This window comes from Melanotaenia boesemani, chromosome 16 (genome assembly GCF_017639745.1).
Source record: "Melanotaenia boesemani isolate fMelBoe1 chromosome 16, fMelBoe1.pri, whole genome shotgun sequence".
Lineage (NCBI taxonomy): Eukaryota > Metazoa > Chordata > Actinopteri > Atheriniformes > Melanotaeniidae > Melanotaenia > Melanotaenia boesemani.
In genome coordinates this window covers 17,525,651-17,543,899 of record NC_055697.1, presented here as the reverse complement: position 1 = coordinate 17,543,899, position 18,249 = coordinate 17,525,651, and the positions used below count along the sequence as shown (strand labels likewise).

At 39.5% G+C, this 18,249-nt stretch overlaps 1 protein-coding gene across 2 annotated transcripts; it reads right to left on the bottom strand.

Annotated features, from left to right (window-relative positions):
- Nucleotides 1-210: 210 nt before the first annotated feature.
- Nucleotides 211-18,067, bottom strand: zgc:154058 (uncharacterized protein LOC795538 homolog). Of its 2 annotated transcripts, none has more exons than XM_042011000.1 (8): nucleotides 17,776-18,067; nucleotides 17,227-17,477; nucleotides 13,864-13,911; nucleotides 13,290-13,376; nucleotides 12,350-12,417; nucleotides 7,907-8,034; nucleotides 3,895-4,072; nucleotides 211-3,486 (listed from the first exon to the last, which is right to left on the bottom strand). In XM_042011000.1, the coding sequence occupies exons 2-8, from the start codon at nucleotides 17,304-17,306 to the stop codon at nucleotides 3,215-3,217; spliced, it is 861 nt and encodes a 286-aa protein (XP_041866934.1). In that variant the 5' UTR covers nucleotides 17,307-17,477; nucleotides 17,776-18,067; the 3' UTR covers nucleotides 211-3,214. The 2 variants fall into 2 exon arrangements, with proteins under 2 accessions (XP_041866934.1, XP_041866936.1); XM_042011002.1 differs by having other exon boundaries at nucleotides 17,227-17,474.
- Nucleotides 18,068-18,249: the final 182 nt, after the last annotated feature.

Here is an 18,249-nt window from a genome sequence, read left to right as displayed (position 1 = left end):
TTGGCTTAATTATTGAGCAAGTTTAAGGTTTAATAAAGGCTAACTGTTGATTACCATCTTTTTATTATTATTATTATTTAGCCTAGAATGGTAGGTCTGTAGTTATACAAAGTTCTAGATGGTCTAATATATTTCCTCATATTTATTTCAGAAACAGGCACCCAAAAAAGAGTCAAAGCATTCTGTAAAAAGTCACAAGTAATTTTTTTAAAAACTAATTAAATAATCCTGCCCTGCAATGGACGGGCGAGCTGTCCAGGGTGTACCTGCCTCTCGCCTGCTAATTACTGGGATAGGCTTCAGCTTCCTTGAATTGGACAAAGCTGTACAGAAAATGATCAATTTAAATAATCCACTGTTTAAAACAAACATGATTTTCTACTTTGGTGCAGTCACAACGGGCAAAACATTCATGTAAAGATGCTCCAGAATGGAAATGTCATGTTACAAGAAAAAAATAACTAAATAAAAAAGGATGCAACTCAGGGAGTAAATTTCATTCATACATTTTTTTCTGTTTGAATTTATTGAACAATAAGGCATATACAGCATGTATACAATCATATGACTTTGCATCAAAATAGAATTTACCATTTAAACCTCTTTGGTTGTCAAAATACATAAGGCACAGGGAACAATTTGCCCTTTCAGTTTGGTACCAAATATAAGACTTAAGTGAGGTTTACAGACACTGGTTAGTTTGCCAGAATACTCTCACCAATGATCTACTGATTGCATGAGTTAGTCCCCACCCGCCCCTTGGCAGATATTTAACCATGTTTGTGTGAGCAGCAATACGATTTTACAAGCTAGAATCACAGGAACTTTATTTTTCAGCTTAACAGAGCCTTAATTAACAAAAATAAATGATTATATCATGGCTAACATCAGTCCTGCATCTCAAAAAGCAGTTGCACTTATAGTGCAGAAAACATCTACATACATATCATCATCCACATTAACAAACACAACAAAAGGCAGAAGAATCTGCTTTAAACTCAAACAATGCAGCTGGTGTCGGAACATTTTCCTGAGTGCAAAGATCCCGCAGATTCATGCAAGGTCAGAAAGGGGAAAAAAATGACTGGCATGAGGAGAAGGATGTCCAGCAACGTAGAAAATTAATTTGACTATTAAGATGGAAATGAACAAACATGCAAACATGAGCAGATTTAGTCATTTCTGAGTTTAATGACATGTTTCTTGCTAGAGCAGCAGAGGAAGCACCATCATTCGGTCTGAGGAGTATATATTGTGTAAGTAGTGTTTGGTAGAGGGTATGCATAACTACACCCCCCCAACAGCATCATTACTCAAGTAGAAGCAAAACTTGTGAGCTGAGCTGCAATGTTGCAACGTCTCTGACTCAGTCTAGTGAATTAATTACTACATGTCAGAGCTTCTGTAACAGATTGTGAAACGGTGTTTAAAGAACACCCATGAAAACCACCTGTATGAAAAGTACTTCCACTTGTGGTATGAGGGAGGGGTGACAGCCAGAGTTAGTACAGTTGTAAACTCTCCTCTTACTCTGATTTTCAGGTGCTCAAACTGTTATTTCATATTTGCAATTACTTGTGAATTTAAACATGAACTGTTGTATTATGTGATGTTTCCCTGTGTAGTCGTAGTCCTGGCTCTCACGTGGAACTTCTGTCTCTGCTCTCATTAATCCTGCTTCTCATTTTATTGCTTTGATCTATCAGCTATTAGAGCCAAACAGAGGAGGGGGATGATGAAATGAGGCCTGCTTGTGTTTTAGCATCAATGCCACAGGCAAGCTAACACTTGGCACATATTGGAAAATAACAGAGGCACGACTCAGACATTTCTCATTTTACAAATCCTTTTGTCATTAATCTGGCTGCACCAGCTCTACATGCAGAAACTACTACCTACAATTCAGAGCTAGTAAGAAACAGCAGGCTGGTAAACTAAGAAGAGCACATTCTTCCTGCTCTTGATGGGAAATAATAAGACGCAGACCTCCATCGATGATACCTGAAAACACGTGTGAAGTCTCGTCACTAAACTCAATAAACCCAGTGCTCTGGCTTGAATTAGCGAGTCCACATTTGGTCTCTGGATGCTCTCGTTCCTGTCCTTCTACAAACAGGGAGGAGTATCTACTATTCTTTCAGGTTTAAAATCTGTCCTGCATGGCTCCTTACAATAAGGAGAAAAGATATTCAGAGACAGTTCTGACATTTCATTGTAAAGACACTGGGTCCACATGTTCTGTATGAACTTGAAATAAAGATATGCCAAAAAATAGTGTGTATTCTAGGCATGAGTACCAAGAAGAGCAAAAAGAAGAAAAAAAAAAAACAGTGTTCGACGTTGAGATGTGAAGCTGCAGGTTGAACATAAATGCTGCATATTTTAAAGTTAAATGAAGGAATGTTTTAAGTTTACATACACATCCATCAGCGTACCAAAAAGCCATTTTCTATTTAGCCTTGGTCAACCCACTCATGAGAAACATTCTGGGTCTTTAGCTGTGTCATCCATTTCTCTTTGGCATAAAGAAATCATTCAGCTGAGTATGTAGATGATCTAATAGATTAAAGCTGCTGAACTCTATGAATACTCAGATGTTAACTCTCAGTTATTGGATATTAAAAATATTGCTTAACTGAGCATGTAAATGACTGAAAAATGCAGAGTGCTGCCCACTGTCTGTCTCCAGGATTGACTGAAATATTTCCATGCCTCCTGTTTTAAAGACTGAGTTCCACTTTTAACATTCACACATCATGTCTGTGTCACTACTGTTAGCTGGGCCGTCCAGCAGCCTCGTGTCTTTACATGCAAGGAAGTCATGGCAATCACTTCCGAAGGTCGACCCAAGGCCGCAAACTTTGGTCACAGCATATCAGGGTGACGCGGTACATTTTCATCGTCTCACTGCCAGAATACTCCCCTCATGAAGAGGTGCTCACTGACCACAGGACAGAACTGGGAGATCATTTTTTGTCACACTTGTGCAAAATGCAAACAAGTTCTGTGGAGAATCCTGATGTGAACACAGTAAGAAATGCGCAATCCCCCGTAACAGCAGATCTACAGCTGTTCTGCCACCAACAGCTGCTACACTGGCCTGGTTTCATCTCAGAGCTTCAGACGAATGTGGCTGGATGTGAATAATTAAACTCATTCAACAACCAGAGTTTGAAAGGAATGAACAAGGCAATGATGAGGCATTGAGATGGAGCTACAGTATAGACATGTTTTCAGGTTGGTGCAGATGTGGTTGTGAGAGTGGAACAGGTCCACCCAGTCCTCCCAGAGTGTCCAACTTGTGTTCTGTCCCAGCAGATCCCAGGGAGCCTCCTCTGGCCAGCACCACCATGGTGTCTCCTGACATGCTGGCAAACTCAAAGGCAAATGTTCCATAAAACAGCATGATGATGACACAGAACACCCATTCAAAGATGGCTGAGGCGTGCTGCAGGACAAAGCTCTCCTGACAGAAAAACACACCACCTGAAAACATAGTTAAGGATGGTAACAGGTAACACTGTCTCCTCCGGCTATGCTTATCTACACTACAAAAATTCAAGGCTCAAACCACTTATTTCTAAAAACTGATAAAGAAACTAAACCTGTTCTGTCTATAAATAAATTGTTTCATTAAAATGAATCAGGGGGAAAGAATGTACCAGTTTCCCTCCCTCATGTTTCTGCTGGCAATGAAAGTACTTGACTGAATCACAGCCATAAACTACACACTGTCATTTATACACTTCAGTTTTTGTTGGAATTGAAAATAAAAATAAACAGAAATCCCAAATTATTCCTAAATAATTAGCAATAAGTAACAGTCATCTAGATGTTTGTCTATGTATCTAGAAGTCTTGCAGGCTGCCATCTGTTAGTGGCTGAAAAGGATACTGAGCACCAAAGCTATGAAGGCCAGCAGGGTCATGCAGAGCCGGAGGTGGGCCAAGCTGTACTCCCCCTGGGTCTTGGCCAGTCGATAAGTCAGCGCCGACTGCAGGCACACAAACAGCATACTGGTGGGGAAGGCGATGCCTGCTCCGACATAGTGGAGAACTTTGGCATTATCCACCTGGCAGATAAGAGAGAGGGTAAGGAAGAAGGAAGCGCTGCATTAAAATGGTTCTTAATACAAAAATTGGTAGTTAGAAACTGTTAGAAACCCATTGTGGGAACAGTCAGAAAAGAGCAACACCAGCCAGCCTCAGCTTCAGCATCACACCGAGTTGTTTTATGTACTAAGATGGAAAAAAGAGGAAAAACAGAGAAAAGGAGGCAGCTAGCAGCAAGTAACAGAAAGCCTCCTTTTCCCTGCTGGTCACAAGAGAGATAAGTAACAATACACAAAAGAGCTTGTCAGGAGCATGTGACCACAGCTCCCACTGAAGGCTCCACATTCACACACACACACACACACAGAGCTCAGATGCACTGATCTGAAAAGATAAAGACGGTCAGTGGAGCGTGAACCAAAATTTTAGGGCCCGGCTAATTTAGGACGATGAAAAAAAGGCGTTTTGGCTGATGCTTGATGGTGAAAGAAGGTTTGGAATATTAAAGTCCCTGCTCCACATACAGTAACTCTTAGGGATCATTAGTGCTCTAGCCCAGAAGTTGTGCCATTTTGGCTTCAAAGCCAGCATTTGTAAGTATGAGCAGTACTGGCTGTGTGTAGTTCTGTTTGTGCCTCTTAGTGTCTCAGATTCTGTCATTAACTCCAATGCACTGCATGCTGGTTTAATGATGCATTAAGCCATCAAGTAAATGTTTGCTTCTCTACTTTAAGTATTGGTTCACACTTAATACACCAAACCAGGTCTTGTTCCAGTAATCTCTGATTAGATAACAGCTGGGTAAGGCGAGTTAAAAATGATGATAAACAAAGAAAAACTGATACATCACGAGAACATTGAGGTGAATAACAAAGTGTAGCATATTAATGAAACAACATGAGATGGAGAGAAGAGAAAATAAGATCGGGGCTACAAAACTGCACTAAAAATTGCCACAATGATGGTTGCTCACCATGTTTTCTAAAGGTCTTTTTTCACGTCTTCTTGGAGCTCTCAGATGCGATTCTGTGTAGTGTTTGTCATTATGTGAAATGTGGCTTTATGACTAAACAAGATCAGCTTGATAGATCAGTTCCTGCAGGCTGATGCTGACCAGCAGCTCGCCTGCATAAATGAATAGTAATCGTGTTCACACAACCCTAATGCCCTGTGAAGAGTCACAAGTAGTCGTGTGCAGTGAGAGCCATTTAAAAATGTTTCGCTTGGTGCTGCATTTATAGGAAAGGGGATTTTTAATGATGCAATGGTGAAACTGTACATGTGGGAACAAGCCTAACTGATTTTTGTCAGCTTTAGTTTTCACTATCTGGGAACAAAGCAAAACTAGAAGCACTCAGAGAGCAGACCTCCGCCAAGCCAAAGGGTGGCCCAACAAAAGGCCCAACAGCCCATCTAGTACGCCCTATTATTTAAACCTTTGGGATCACCAGATTCAGAATATCAACATGGTATGGGTCCAGTAATGTTGGATTATAACATGTATTATAATGTTAAATGATGCCATCTAGTAAATTTCTTTTCTTTTTTTTTCCACTCAACGATTCTGGGATTTATCTGATGAATTAAAAGCTGTAATGGCAAAATTATACCAGTCTCCCAAGAGTAAAGAATCCTGGATCCAAACAGAGATCCAAGTCACCCCCAAAATGTAATCACTTGTTACTTTATTCCACTTCTGACATTTACAGAAAATTTAATCAAAATCTGTCCATAACATTTTGAATGTTGCTAACAAACACAGACAGATAGGCAGTCAGACAGGCAGGCAAGCAGGCAGGCAGGCAGGCAGGCAGACCTTGCCTCAGGTAATTAGATGAAGTAAAACTATTGTGTTCAACTGATTACAACACACCTGCTATCCCAAACAACTGCCCAAATCACTGCTAAAATAGCTAAAGGTTAAAGTAACAGTTAAGATTCTGCTAACAGGCTTGTTTATGTTAGCTGAGGACAGAGCCATTCAAGACAGTATGATCAGTAATACAGCCATCTAATCAGGAATGTTTCTTTACCCCCTTTTCCAGCAGCGTTTGACCCAGCAGTGTGACACATATGGGCCTCTGTGGGGCAGCAATGTGCTTCTCCATCGTCTGTTTGTGTGCCTCTTTTCCCAAAACATCAGACAGCCTGACAGGAAAAGCTCCAGTGGCCACGCCACAGATGTGCTGCCAAGGTTTTACATAACACTCACGCAGAAACTGAAGCAGTAGATGCTTCTGAGTATGTTACCACATGTTCTGTATCTGATGCTTTCATTCATTTTCATCTGTTTAAATTTTGTCTTTCAGACAGTTGTGACTCCAACTTGTTTGAGGAATTTGCTTTTTCACTAAGTGTTTCTAAGACTTGGGATCAGTTTTGTAGCAGGGTTTCCATTCTTTCACGAGGTTTCCACAGTTTATTCACTGCCATGTGATCCTTATTGCCTCCCCCTTCAGACTCAGTTGATGAAAAAGCGGCAAGAATCAGGCTTGTGATTGGCTATAGATGAGGCCTCTGCCACACACACACACACAGGCTACCCAGCTCCTCTACATGCAAGGCTAGATTTGATTATTCACTTCCTCCTGGCTCTTCCCATAAAATTCCTCCCTCTTCTGCAAGCGCTTAGGCCTTGCAATACAAGTGGATAGACGCTGATCACCTTTTTGTGCCCTCACACAAGCTTCCCCATCTGCACATCTGTTCCACAGATGCTTGTAAGACAATTCCTTTTATTCATCTTACAGTTACATTGAGAGATATATAACCTGGTTAAGTCCTAATATTCTCAAAAAACTGTAGTCAAGTATCATTCTCATTTCTCCAACTCCAGCAAGGGGAGGAGAAGATTTTAAAAGATTTTGAAAGAAACATGGTCTAAGAAAAGCAAGAAATCCATGTTGCATTTATTTGACAATAGTATTGAAAAACGAAAGTTACATTTTTGCGCTCACATGAATCATCTCACCCTGCTTCCTCATATGCTCAGTCAGCTACTTCACATGGTTTAAAAGCAGAAGGACAACAACATTGCTGTAGCAACAACACAGGCAGGACTCCAACAAAACTGTGTCTATTTAATCTGTTAAGTCGCCCTCCCAAAAATGCCTGTGATATTTCTTTACAGTGACCCGTGACTGCTCTCCCTCTCTACTGTCACTTTCTTTTTCATTAAAAAGAAACACAACCCCTCATGTCGTAACAGAGTCCTTTTCTGGAGAATAGCTCTAAACAAAACCTAACTCTAAACCAAATCTTCACCCAGGGATGTGGCCTTTTACATTCAGATCATTTGCTTTAATTTCTCCTCAAAAACGAACAGATTTTTTCCCCCTCAACATGACTAATAGATATAGGAACACACACAGTTTAGGCATCCAGCCAGTGCTCCAAATATTTAAACTTTAAGAAATTCTTTCCCAGAGACAAGGAACTGAAGTTTTAACACTTAACGCCACTAGAAAGAGGTCTGAAATATAAGGTGTGTATGATAAAGAGGAAAAGAATAAAGCAAGAGCCAAACAGAAGTAGAGTCATGCATAGGACTAAACATAACTTAGAAAAACAATACAGTAAAATGTGGATCTGGTTAGGGCTGCAAATTATTTTCATTATCATCATCAAGTACATCTATTTGTGTTTAATGTTTTGTTCAAGTTCAGCGTCATCTTTCATACTGACTCTTCACCGTCAGCTGTCATAGTTTCCAATCTCATGTGTACTAAATTAACTGTATGTTACCTGGGATTATTTGAGGCATTTCTGTTTCTTTTGTTGACTTTTACTCTTTCCTACTCTCATGTGTTTATCTATCTTTGTCATAACTTGCTTCAGATATTGACGTTTCTTACCTGGAAGTTTCCTACCATGATGAGTCCAGCAGCACAGATCCAGCCTGTGGAAAGACTTGCCGTGTTGAGAACACAGTTTTGATGTTTCTCAATGACTTGGGCATAGCGGAGCAGCACAATCACCATAACTACAGAATGAAAAAAAAGACAAGAGCCATTTAGATAAATAACATGTTAAAAATCACTGAACCAGCTGAAGATAAAAGTTGTAGAAGAAAAAGAGGGTAAGTTTAATCTTTTAAACTGTAGAGGACTTTCTGCTTTCAGTTTAATGCACACGCTCACACTACACCGAGCCAAGACAAACATCCTTTCTTTGGAAGGCAATTGAGAATTACTGGAAGTCAAATTACTTTGCCTAAAGAGTAAAAAAAAAAGAGTGGTAGGAAAAGGCGGGAACATAAGCAAGATACAGTAGTGGAGGTGGTCTAAGTCCTTTGTAGGATTAAGAAGATGAAATGAAACGAAATACAGTATATGGGACACATGAGTGCTGATGTGCTAATAGGCAATGACTGGTCCATTGTTGGAGCACTGAGGAGCTGACCCCTGCCTGGTTTGTCTTTGTTACCTCCTCATGGCTGCTACTTGATGAGGGCAGAATGGGACACAGGAGGTCAGTGGAAAAGAGGAGACTGAGAGAATCAGAGGGGACAAGGAGTCCCTCATGTCCTGACCTGATACATCGTGTCAGAGACTAAACAGTTGTTTTAATTCTCACCATCTGTGTGTAAGAGTTGGGTTGTAGGAGAGTTTGAGCTGCAGAAAGTGAATAAAAAGGAATTTAAACCTGAGAATATAAAGCTTTGTCACCATTGGCTTCAGTTTGGTGACTTTGTGGTCACTCTGGCTGTAAGTCATCATCTCAGTGACCAGACACGTTTCATAACCTAGCAATAACCTCTGAATGAAACACTCATAATTCACTTTAAAAATACACAAACAGAATGTTTTTTCAGCAGTTAGAACATTTAAACTAATCTGCTGCTCACATTTAATTTATCAAGCTTCTTGATAATTTGGTATTTAGTAAATTAGCCCAGGATTATAGTACATTGTTGTTATAAATACACATATGGGTTGAAATTACAAGACAAAGAGCCAAAGGATCAAAGAACCAATACTAAGATTACACTTTATTAATCCGAAAGATAAACGATACTTTCATCATAGAAGGCAGTTGTGAAATTACTGATTAATTTGTTATTTTGTTGTAATTGTGCATGTCTAAAATTTACAACATGACATTTTTTCCATAACTTTCTGCTAATGCAGTAAAACATTTGAAGTAATAGGTGTAGGCTCAAGACTTTTTGCAAATAGGTTTTTAAATAGAAAGCTGAATGTGAAGAAATGTTACATGAGTGCACTATAACTGTATTTTCTATTAAGTTTAAGGTGTTAAAATGTTTAACAGTGATTATACAAATGAACTTGTTGCATACAGACAGGAAATACAAAAGATGTCTCGAGTAACGAGCTTCTAGCTGAAACTAATGTAACGATAGTATGATGTTCTTAAAGTGTATATCTTTCTTTGTTAAAGTCATATTGTGGTCATTTGCCCTTGTGTGAGCTTCCTTCTTCTTAGGGCTACAATCAGTCTTGGCAAAGTGATTTCAGTTACAATCACGGAAGCATAAACAGCAGTCTCCAGGCTCGGAAACAACCCCGTTGTTTTTATTTTCCAGCTCCTTTTAAAATGCAGAACATACTGCATTGCCGAACGGAAAAAAAGAAAGTGAATTGCAGTTTATTTTATTAGATTACAGCACGTCAGTCTCTGATGCAGACTGTCTGTCTGCATCTTACAAATGAACATGTTTGAACTTGGTGGCTTTTAACATTTACAGTAAAATTATGAAAGCTTGGCCTGAAGGTTAAAGACAAGAGCAAACATTTTTCCATTCTCTCAGCATAAGCAAATCCATGTTTCTTCCTTGCTTATGTTTAATTCCAACTACTCTAAGGGGACATTTGTGTAAGCTATTATTATGGCATCCTTCTCTTAGGGCTGCACATCATGCTGAGGTCATGAGTTCCTCCACCTTCAGACTTTGATGAGTAAGCAGCACAGCTGACCTCCACTTATCCTTAGAGTCTCAGGACAGGCTGCTTCCTGACAGCTTAACAATAGGAATAATTTCACATAAACATGGCATGCCACAGCCTCTAACACTGCCCCACCTTTGGGCCACTTTCTATAAAACCGCCCTCCCCAGTTTTTACTCCTGTTGTTGAAGTCAGGAAACCAATGGAGGAAGTGCAAGGGTGTTACACACACTGTTGCATACCCCAAAATTACTCTTCTCTCATGTTGCAACAGCGTGGATTAATATAATGCATACAAATCTGCTATCGCAAACAAAAACACAAAAACTAAAATGCACATACACACACCAGAGTGCACATTCTCATAAAAGCCCCATTGCACACTACACCTTCCAATAAAACAAACCCCACCGTCCCACATAGCGGGATATGTTTCAACTCAAACACTTGGTTGCATTCTCTCCCACAGCAGGTATGCAGAGGAAGAATACATGCATTGTTTTTAAAACATTGTGTGTGTACACTGGCAGAAAGGTGGGAACTGGGATGAAAAGGAGAGAGAAATAATTCTGAGGCAACATACGGTTCAACAAGTCCATATGATCCCAGACCTGAGCCAACTGTAGCTGGCACAGTCTTCCAAGTAAGACATAAATCAATAGGCTAACAAGCTAAGCACTGATTATTTACAATAGCCCGTTGTAGGGCTACATACCACAACAACTTAGCCTACTTTTACAGACACATAATGACTAGCTTTACAAATGGCATTAACATAATTCTATGTACAGGCCGACTACATGCTGAATGGAAATTAAAAGAAAAAGGAAAGCTGTTTATGCAACCACCCATTGCCTAAAGAAGCATCCAACTCACCCGGAGTGGTAGCTGCAGATCCACTGGACTATGTGTGAATTAAACTGAAAAATGTCTTAAATACAGTGAAGATCTTTTTAGAAGAGCACCCAGAAGGCATCCCTTGCTGTATCTTGCAGTTAATAAATAAAGTTATTAGACTGTGCAACAGGAATTTTAAACCATTGTCCGGGTTTTTTGGAAATCTACCAGGTAATTTTGAAAAAAAAAAGTAACTAGCATTCCTCCTCTTAGCATGGATGTAACAGCTTGTCCAACAAAGAGCATCAATAAATAAATTCTTCCAACTTTCTCTAAATGTTTGCGCTGATTTGTTTAATCAGGAAGTGCCACCCTCACCCTACTGATAATTCAGAGTTTAAATGCACAAAAGAAATTATTGTGGCCCTTTTCAGGTGAAATCGTTAAAGGAGCTCATGTTGACCAGTAGAAAAAGTGGAAGTAGTAAAAGAAATACCAGACACCATTCTGTTAAGAGAGATGTTGCATGTATTTTGTGAAAAGAGTAACAGTCATAGTTTATAAACATTGTGTAATGAGTTGGATGTAAATTATCATTTAGGTTGACAGAGACAGCTGTCCTGTTGATCTTTAACTTAACTTTGTGCCGCATTAATTTACTGCATGTGCATTTTAAATAATCGGTAAAATTAGTCCAAGTTCAGCCAAGATCACTTTCCCTAATAGTAATGTGTACACAGTGTAGACAGGAGTCATGACAGGCTCACTGACCTGAACTCTTTCACAGATGTCTAATCAGACTTCACGCTGAGATGCAGCAGTCTGCACCCTCTTCAGCACAGCACATAATATGTGTAGTCTCCATTTACAAAATTACTTATGAGGTAGAAAGTTTCCCATTTTAATCATAGCTAAATAGCAGAGCTTACAATGGTCCAGTTAGTCAATCAAACATTAAAAAAGAAAACATAAAAAGCTATCTCCTGCTTTTCAATCCATGCATGTGTGTGTGTGCCCACATTCGCTCATACACACAAAGAACAAACCTAAACCACAGCTGGGAAACATTAACTAAATTGGGAAAGTCAGAACCACCATTGAGTGCCGGGCAACAGCACGTGTAGACTCACAAAAGACATGCAGAGCAGCACATGGAAGCTCAGTCTCTTCTTTTATATCATCCCTGTTTTTCCTGTGCCACCTAAAATACACATCCAGGGCGTATGTGTGCCTGTTTTTGTGTAACTCTGCATTTAAAAATGAATTTGCTTTCATTTCTGCCCCCATTTCCATTCAAAACGGTCACATACAGGTTTTTCTTTGCATCTTGATTTATGTGATTGCTTGTAAACTTGTGTTTGTGTGCATATATTGTAAGGACCTAGCGTAGTCACATCATTGAGACCTGACTGCTTTTCTGGGTTAAAAAAAAAAAAGAAAAACACTTATATTGTCAATTGCCTTGTTTTACTTAGGTTACAACCTGAATGGGGTTAAGGTTAATGCATGTCAGTGTAATGGAAGTGTGCATTGTGTGTCTATGCAATACCTTACCCATGAATGAACCTGTGCTGCAGATAAGGCTGAAGAAGCAGCTCTCAGGGGGAAGAGTCCCACATTTACTGCAAGAAAGAGCACACAAAATTATTCAGGGAAATGTGCACACTACAAAACCTTACCATTTCCAACCTCCTCTGCATTTGTACTTGTGGAATACAGTCACAGTAGGACCATGATCCCTCACATCCCGTCATTAAGTATTTGACTTTTCACCTACTGCACACTGCCTCTCCTCGAGGAATGGGAAATGTTTGCAAGAAGTGAAGCCAGGAGACAGTCAACACTAGCTGTCTGTGAACGGGCCCCTGCTGCCTACAAAGACAAAGCCTTCTCAGCTGACTACAGTCACACACATTCTTCAAGACATACTGTAGATGAGTACAGCATCTAGCCAAACGGTACTTTGACATCTTTTTTGTTTTTTTAGCTTTTACTAATTTATTATTGTGCAATAACCTCAGATTAAATCTTATTTAATCTCTAGTTGGACATATTGTTTTAGGGGGTCCAAATAATTTGAGGCATTTTTATGATGTAATTTGTGTTTAAATAAAATAAAAAAACTTTTACCCCCCTTTTACCCGTTTTTACTGGCCTTTGAAGTTGAAAGATTCAGAGGCCAAAAGCCCAAACAAAGAAATGGGAGTGTCCTGATTTCCTTCCAAATGTGCGGCAACTCCTCCAAGCAAGTGTGTTTACATGGTTAAATGTTGCCTCTGAACTGCCACGGTGGCAGGCAGGATATTTCAGCCGCAAGTTATTTTCAGAACGCTCACAGGAGAATGGTCTCCCTCAAGCACACTCACTTTTCATCAACAGTGTGCAGACGGGACTCTGTAAAACAATGGAACGGTGTTCCTGTTTTTGATCAGCAGAAACAAAGAGACAGACAAGTGCTGGGTTTAGGTGGTGCAGGGTGGAGGGTGTCCATTACCTAATGAGAGGTACATTTTCTAGTGTGCAGCACAAGGATGGCCCACTCTGCAAATACAGCTCCTCTTCACATGACTGGTTGTACAACCTGGAGTATAAAGCATGCATGCACACAAACACAGCAGTGAAAACATTGGAAAACATACATGAGGAGCAAAAGACTACATTTATTTAGATTCTTAACATATCTGGTATGAATATCTGTTTGGTTAGTTTGTTTGAGGGTTATTTTTACACAATGCAGACTCATTAAATAGCAGCTCTGCTGATAGAGAGGAGCCTCGGCTTCTCTTAAACAAACCCAGTGGCCGGTAACAATCAGTTTAAACAATAAATCACAGTTCTGAATTTTTGTTGTCTTGTTTGTTGATTGAAATCTGATCCTAACGCAACAAAACAGGTAATTAAGTTTGATACAGAAAAAAACTGCTAGAGGAAACTACCCTCATAGTAAGTTGAACTACTCTGATCGAGTTAAGTGATGAGTGTGTAGAGATCAACAGAATTATGATGAGGATAAGTCAAAGTATCTTTATTTGGTTTCCTTGGGAGAAATTTTAGATTAAGCAACATACCAGTTATCCACAGGGCAGACATGCTGGTTGTACAGTGCCATGGCGTATCTGAAAGAAGACAGAATAGTTTACCAAAACAGAAAGGCATTTGTGTTTCATGTTAAAATGTGACTATTTATGTAACTGAGTGAGCAACAATTTACAATGACTGATTCAAAACCTCATGCAACCAGCACTGCTTGAATCAAAGCCAATGCAATATCCTGACATTTTACAGTGACCCTGGAACTGTCACATAAAACAGACAGACCGGGAATGTGTGGAGACATAATATCAGTGTGGGAGTATATCCTGAACACAGGAAAGCTAAACTTATTTGTTTAGAGCCTACAACACACAGGAAAACGTCTATGCAGAAGCTAACGCTACACTCTTCATGTGTGATCTATACTCCGATATTTGTGGTGCTGTTAGTTACTTGTGTGTGTATAAATTTAATATATTTTCAGTGATGATTTCAACACTAAAATCCTGCAAATCTGACCTTCTTCTGAGTTGCACCTGTTCAACCTGTGAAACCAGGTGACCTGACATTTGACATTTTGTTATCTCTCTGTCCTAAACACTGACATTACCAATACTTGAAATAAGCTCCTGTGTTTGCTTGGTCAGGTCATTGACCAGATACATCATAGAAAAGTTTGATGAACTGAGGATCCAAAATTTACATGCTGAACTGACCTAATATAATATGGATCTTAAAAATCTGCAGGTTCTGAATCACAACTGATGCCCATGTAATGAAAAACAAAACCTTCACAAATCCAGTTCTATAAATAAAACCTTATCATGGGAACCTCTTCAATACGCCACGATATTATAATTCCTGACATTGTGACCATGATTATTTACCCTCATAATCTTTAAATTACCAAATCATTTTTAGGAGACAGATCTTACTCGGTAACTCAATAATCCTGCACTGAAGGAGCAGGTTTGTTTATACCAGGAAGCGAGTTGTTTTGTGCCATTTTGAGGCTTCAGTGTGAAATCCTTGATTGTTTTCCCAGGAGTAGCAGTGTCTCCTCTTTACATGCACACCCAAGTTGGTTGCATCAGAACATGATTTATGAATTGAAAAATATATAGTTATGATCAAAAACCATATTTTTAAATGCAACTATAGTCAACTTAATCATGTGTGAATATTTTGAGACAAATCTGAAGAGAGAAAAACTGGCATTAGAACCCTCACTCACACACACTGACATAGATGACACTTTTAAATTACATTAAAAGACGGGGGACAGTCGGAGGAAGACATAGACACCATTTCTCCTGATTTGTGAATGCAGACACAGTTCAGTAAAAGGTTAAGTACCAGTTAGGATTGTTTTCCTGTTTGATAACATCCTATCCACAAACCAATATTTATGGGAGAGAGATATAGCATATCACAAACACTCAGGATACTCACAAGCTGCTAATAAGCAGACTCACGTGCAAATACCACAGTAATACATCAAGACGGTATTCGATAGCAAGACATATTTGCCATGTGAGAAAGACTCTAGGGAAACTATTTATGCTTTGCTACATTAACTACAGCCCAGTTTTATCTGTTTGCCTTGCAATGAGCACCAAACATCCTACATGCAAAGTATCAAACTAAACAACAATAAGGACTCCTGGTGCCCCTTTTCCATTTGGTAAACTAAGTACATCGACTGTTGTTAGAGAATGACTGTTGTAAAGTATCCATTTGTTGTTCACCTAGCTCATCTTCACACTTGGTTATAACTGAATGTCGTACAGGCTACAAGAGTTGTTTGGGAGGTTATTGGTGGGAATCAAGCTACAGGATGTGACTCACCTTGTGTTGCACAGAGTGTAGCTTTTGCATAAGGAAGAAATTCTCCAATGTGAATGCCTGTCAGGTAAAATCCTGAGAGAGTACAGCCCTGAGCTTTTTATCTTTGGTGAAATGACACCAAAACACACACAAAAGACAAACTTGCAAATACCTCTTTACAAAAATACAGGACAATGAATAAGCTGAGTGAAGTTGTTCAACTTTCTATATCTTCTGAGGAACAGTTTGTTTGTTTGGTTAGCTTCCAGAGCTAAAATAACATCAGCGTAGCTCCAAATACTCTACATAAAGTAGACTTTTTTAGCTGTATGTGGAACTAAACCAGTGCATTATGTGTTGGGAGGAATTTGAGTAATAATAGGTATGTTTATATAATTAGCCATGAAAGATTGTGGATTTTTTACCCAAAATATAGGACTATGCAAGGAAGAATTTCCTTGGAAATTTTGGTTTGTACAGTGAAATTCCCAAAAACTGTGATGCAAGATCTGTGTATAAATAAACATATCCCATAAAAGGTCAACAGAAGAAATTAAGCATAAAGTCTTGGGTGGGTAAAGTGGGCCTGGCCTCCAGATGCTGAGTAAAAATTCCACTTACACCCTTCCAGAATTTACCTCACTCCTAGACTGAAAGGAGGAATTATGTAACAAGCTACATCCCTCAAGATTTCACTAGTCTGGAAAAAGCTTGTCGACTGCTCTTTGAAAAAAAGGCGCTCTTGTCAAAGTAATGGGAGGGAAATCTGTTGAAAAAGTCTGCAAGCTAAAATGCTGGTATGTTTACTCAAATCAGTTTCTATCACAAAAACAAACTAACTGGAACTAACGCTTCCTTTTACATTCTTGAACTGACCATAGGCTGATACCCTGCACACTTGTTGCACATTTCTTATTGGACCGTGACAAACAAACTCCTGAACAGGGTTCCAGATATTAAATCTAGTTAGAAAGCCTTGTCTCAACAACTCATCACTGATAAAACACAGACTTAAGAAACAAAACTACAACAATTTGTAAGTGGGCCATATTTTTTCCCCCTTCTTTGGGTTTACATTCCTCCTCACAGAATAATAACAGTGCAAAGAGAATGCTTTCAGTCTAAGTATAACCAGAAGCTACTCATTATTTTTACCGACCGGTAGGCTACTTCTGCTGAGATACTGTACTGCAGACAGTTAGGCTGTGCCACAAACCCGCATGTTTTCATTTTAAGAGAGGTGAAAATACTAGATCCTTCCTGGAGAGAGTTAATCCACATGGCAATTGCCATGGCTCCGAGGAATTCAGGATAAATATGCTGCATTGCTCTGCTAAAGGCAGGAGATGCAGAGGTATCACAGAGTTTATGACTCAATATTAAAAACAAAATTATTTTTGGGTTTTTTGTTGTTTTTTTGTCACTGTGCATATTACATAGCAGGTCATTTGGAAAACATCAATCTTAAATTGACATTATCTAAATATTTATATATATATATATGGGTGTGTGTGTGTCTGTGTGTGTTTAAATGGTTTTTGTTATTGTCGTAAAAGAGGCGAAACACTTACACAACCCATATCCCAGTGATGCTCAGGACTGGGAGGCTGACAGGCAGTATCATCCAGAGAGACATCTTCTTCCAGCACATTCAGCAGCCCCTTTCCTCTTTTTCCTCTTCGGCCAGACAAGCGATTTCCGCTTTAGTGTAACTAACATTTAACTGTTAGTGACTGACATCTGCATTGCCACCGACATATTCATTTTTGTTGTTGTTGTTAGATGGAGGGTAACAGATGAGTCGCTGGCAGGACAGATGCTGCTGCGTGGACAGAGAGTTTGGTCAGTATCATTCAGCTACTTATCGAAAACTAAATCAAATTAATCTTTATTACTTTCTGGACTAATCTGTGTTGTAGCCTGGGATGTGATGCTCAAAGGAGCTGTGATGGACTGATGTTGTTTTTGTTGTTGTTTCGGGTTTCGCTTAATTCTTGATAAATACCACGAATAAATTGCATTTTAAGAAGCCAAACTTTGCTTCAGTTCATTAATGATTAAATTCGCGTTTCCAGCAACAAAGACGAGCCACAAAATCAAATCTGTGACTCATTACTCACCTTCTTCACCTTCTGTCCCTGTGTTGGCAACGTGTGTTGTGGTTTTTTTTTTTTTTTTTTTTTTTTTTTTCCTTGGGCTGGAAACTTTGAGTACGCCGGCGTGTCCTCCACAACTCCAGTATCCCCAAAAGAAACCCACTAATTCCCCTTTTTTCCTTTCCAGGAGCGGCGACCGACTTCCCAGCGGACCGCTTGTCTTTAAAGTGAGTGGAGTGAAACTCGTGCTCTCTCACAGCAGTCCGTGTCGTTGCATTCGCCGCCACGAGATACCCCAGTATCCAGCTGTTTGGCTCCGCCCAAGTTGGGTTGAGCGCGAGTGGGCGGGTCTGCCCGCAGTACAGAACTGGTCATTTCTGTTAACATCAGTAAATTGTAGACACACAACGTGTTTCACTTGAGACCCTGACTGTTTGGTTTCCCAGCAAAGTAATTCATGCAGCGCCTTTCACTTGTCTGAATCAACAACTTCCGGTG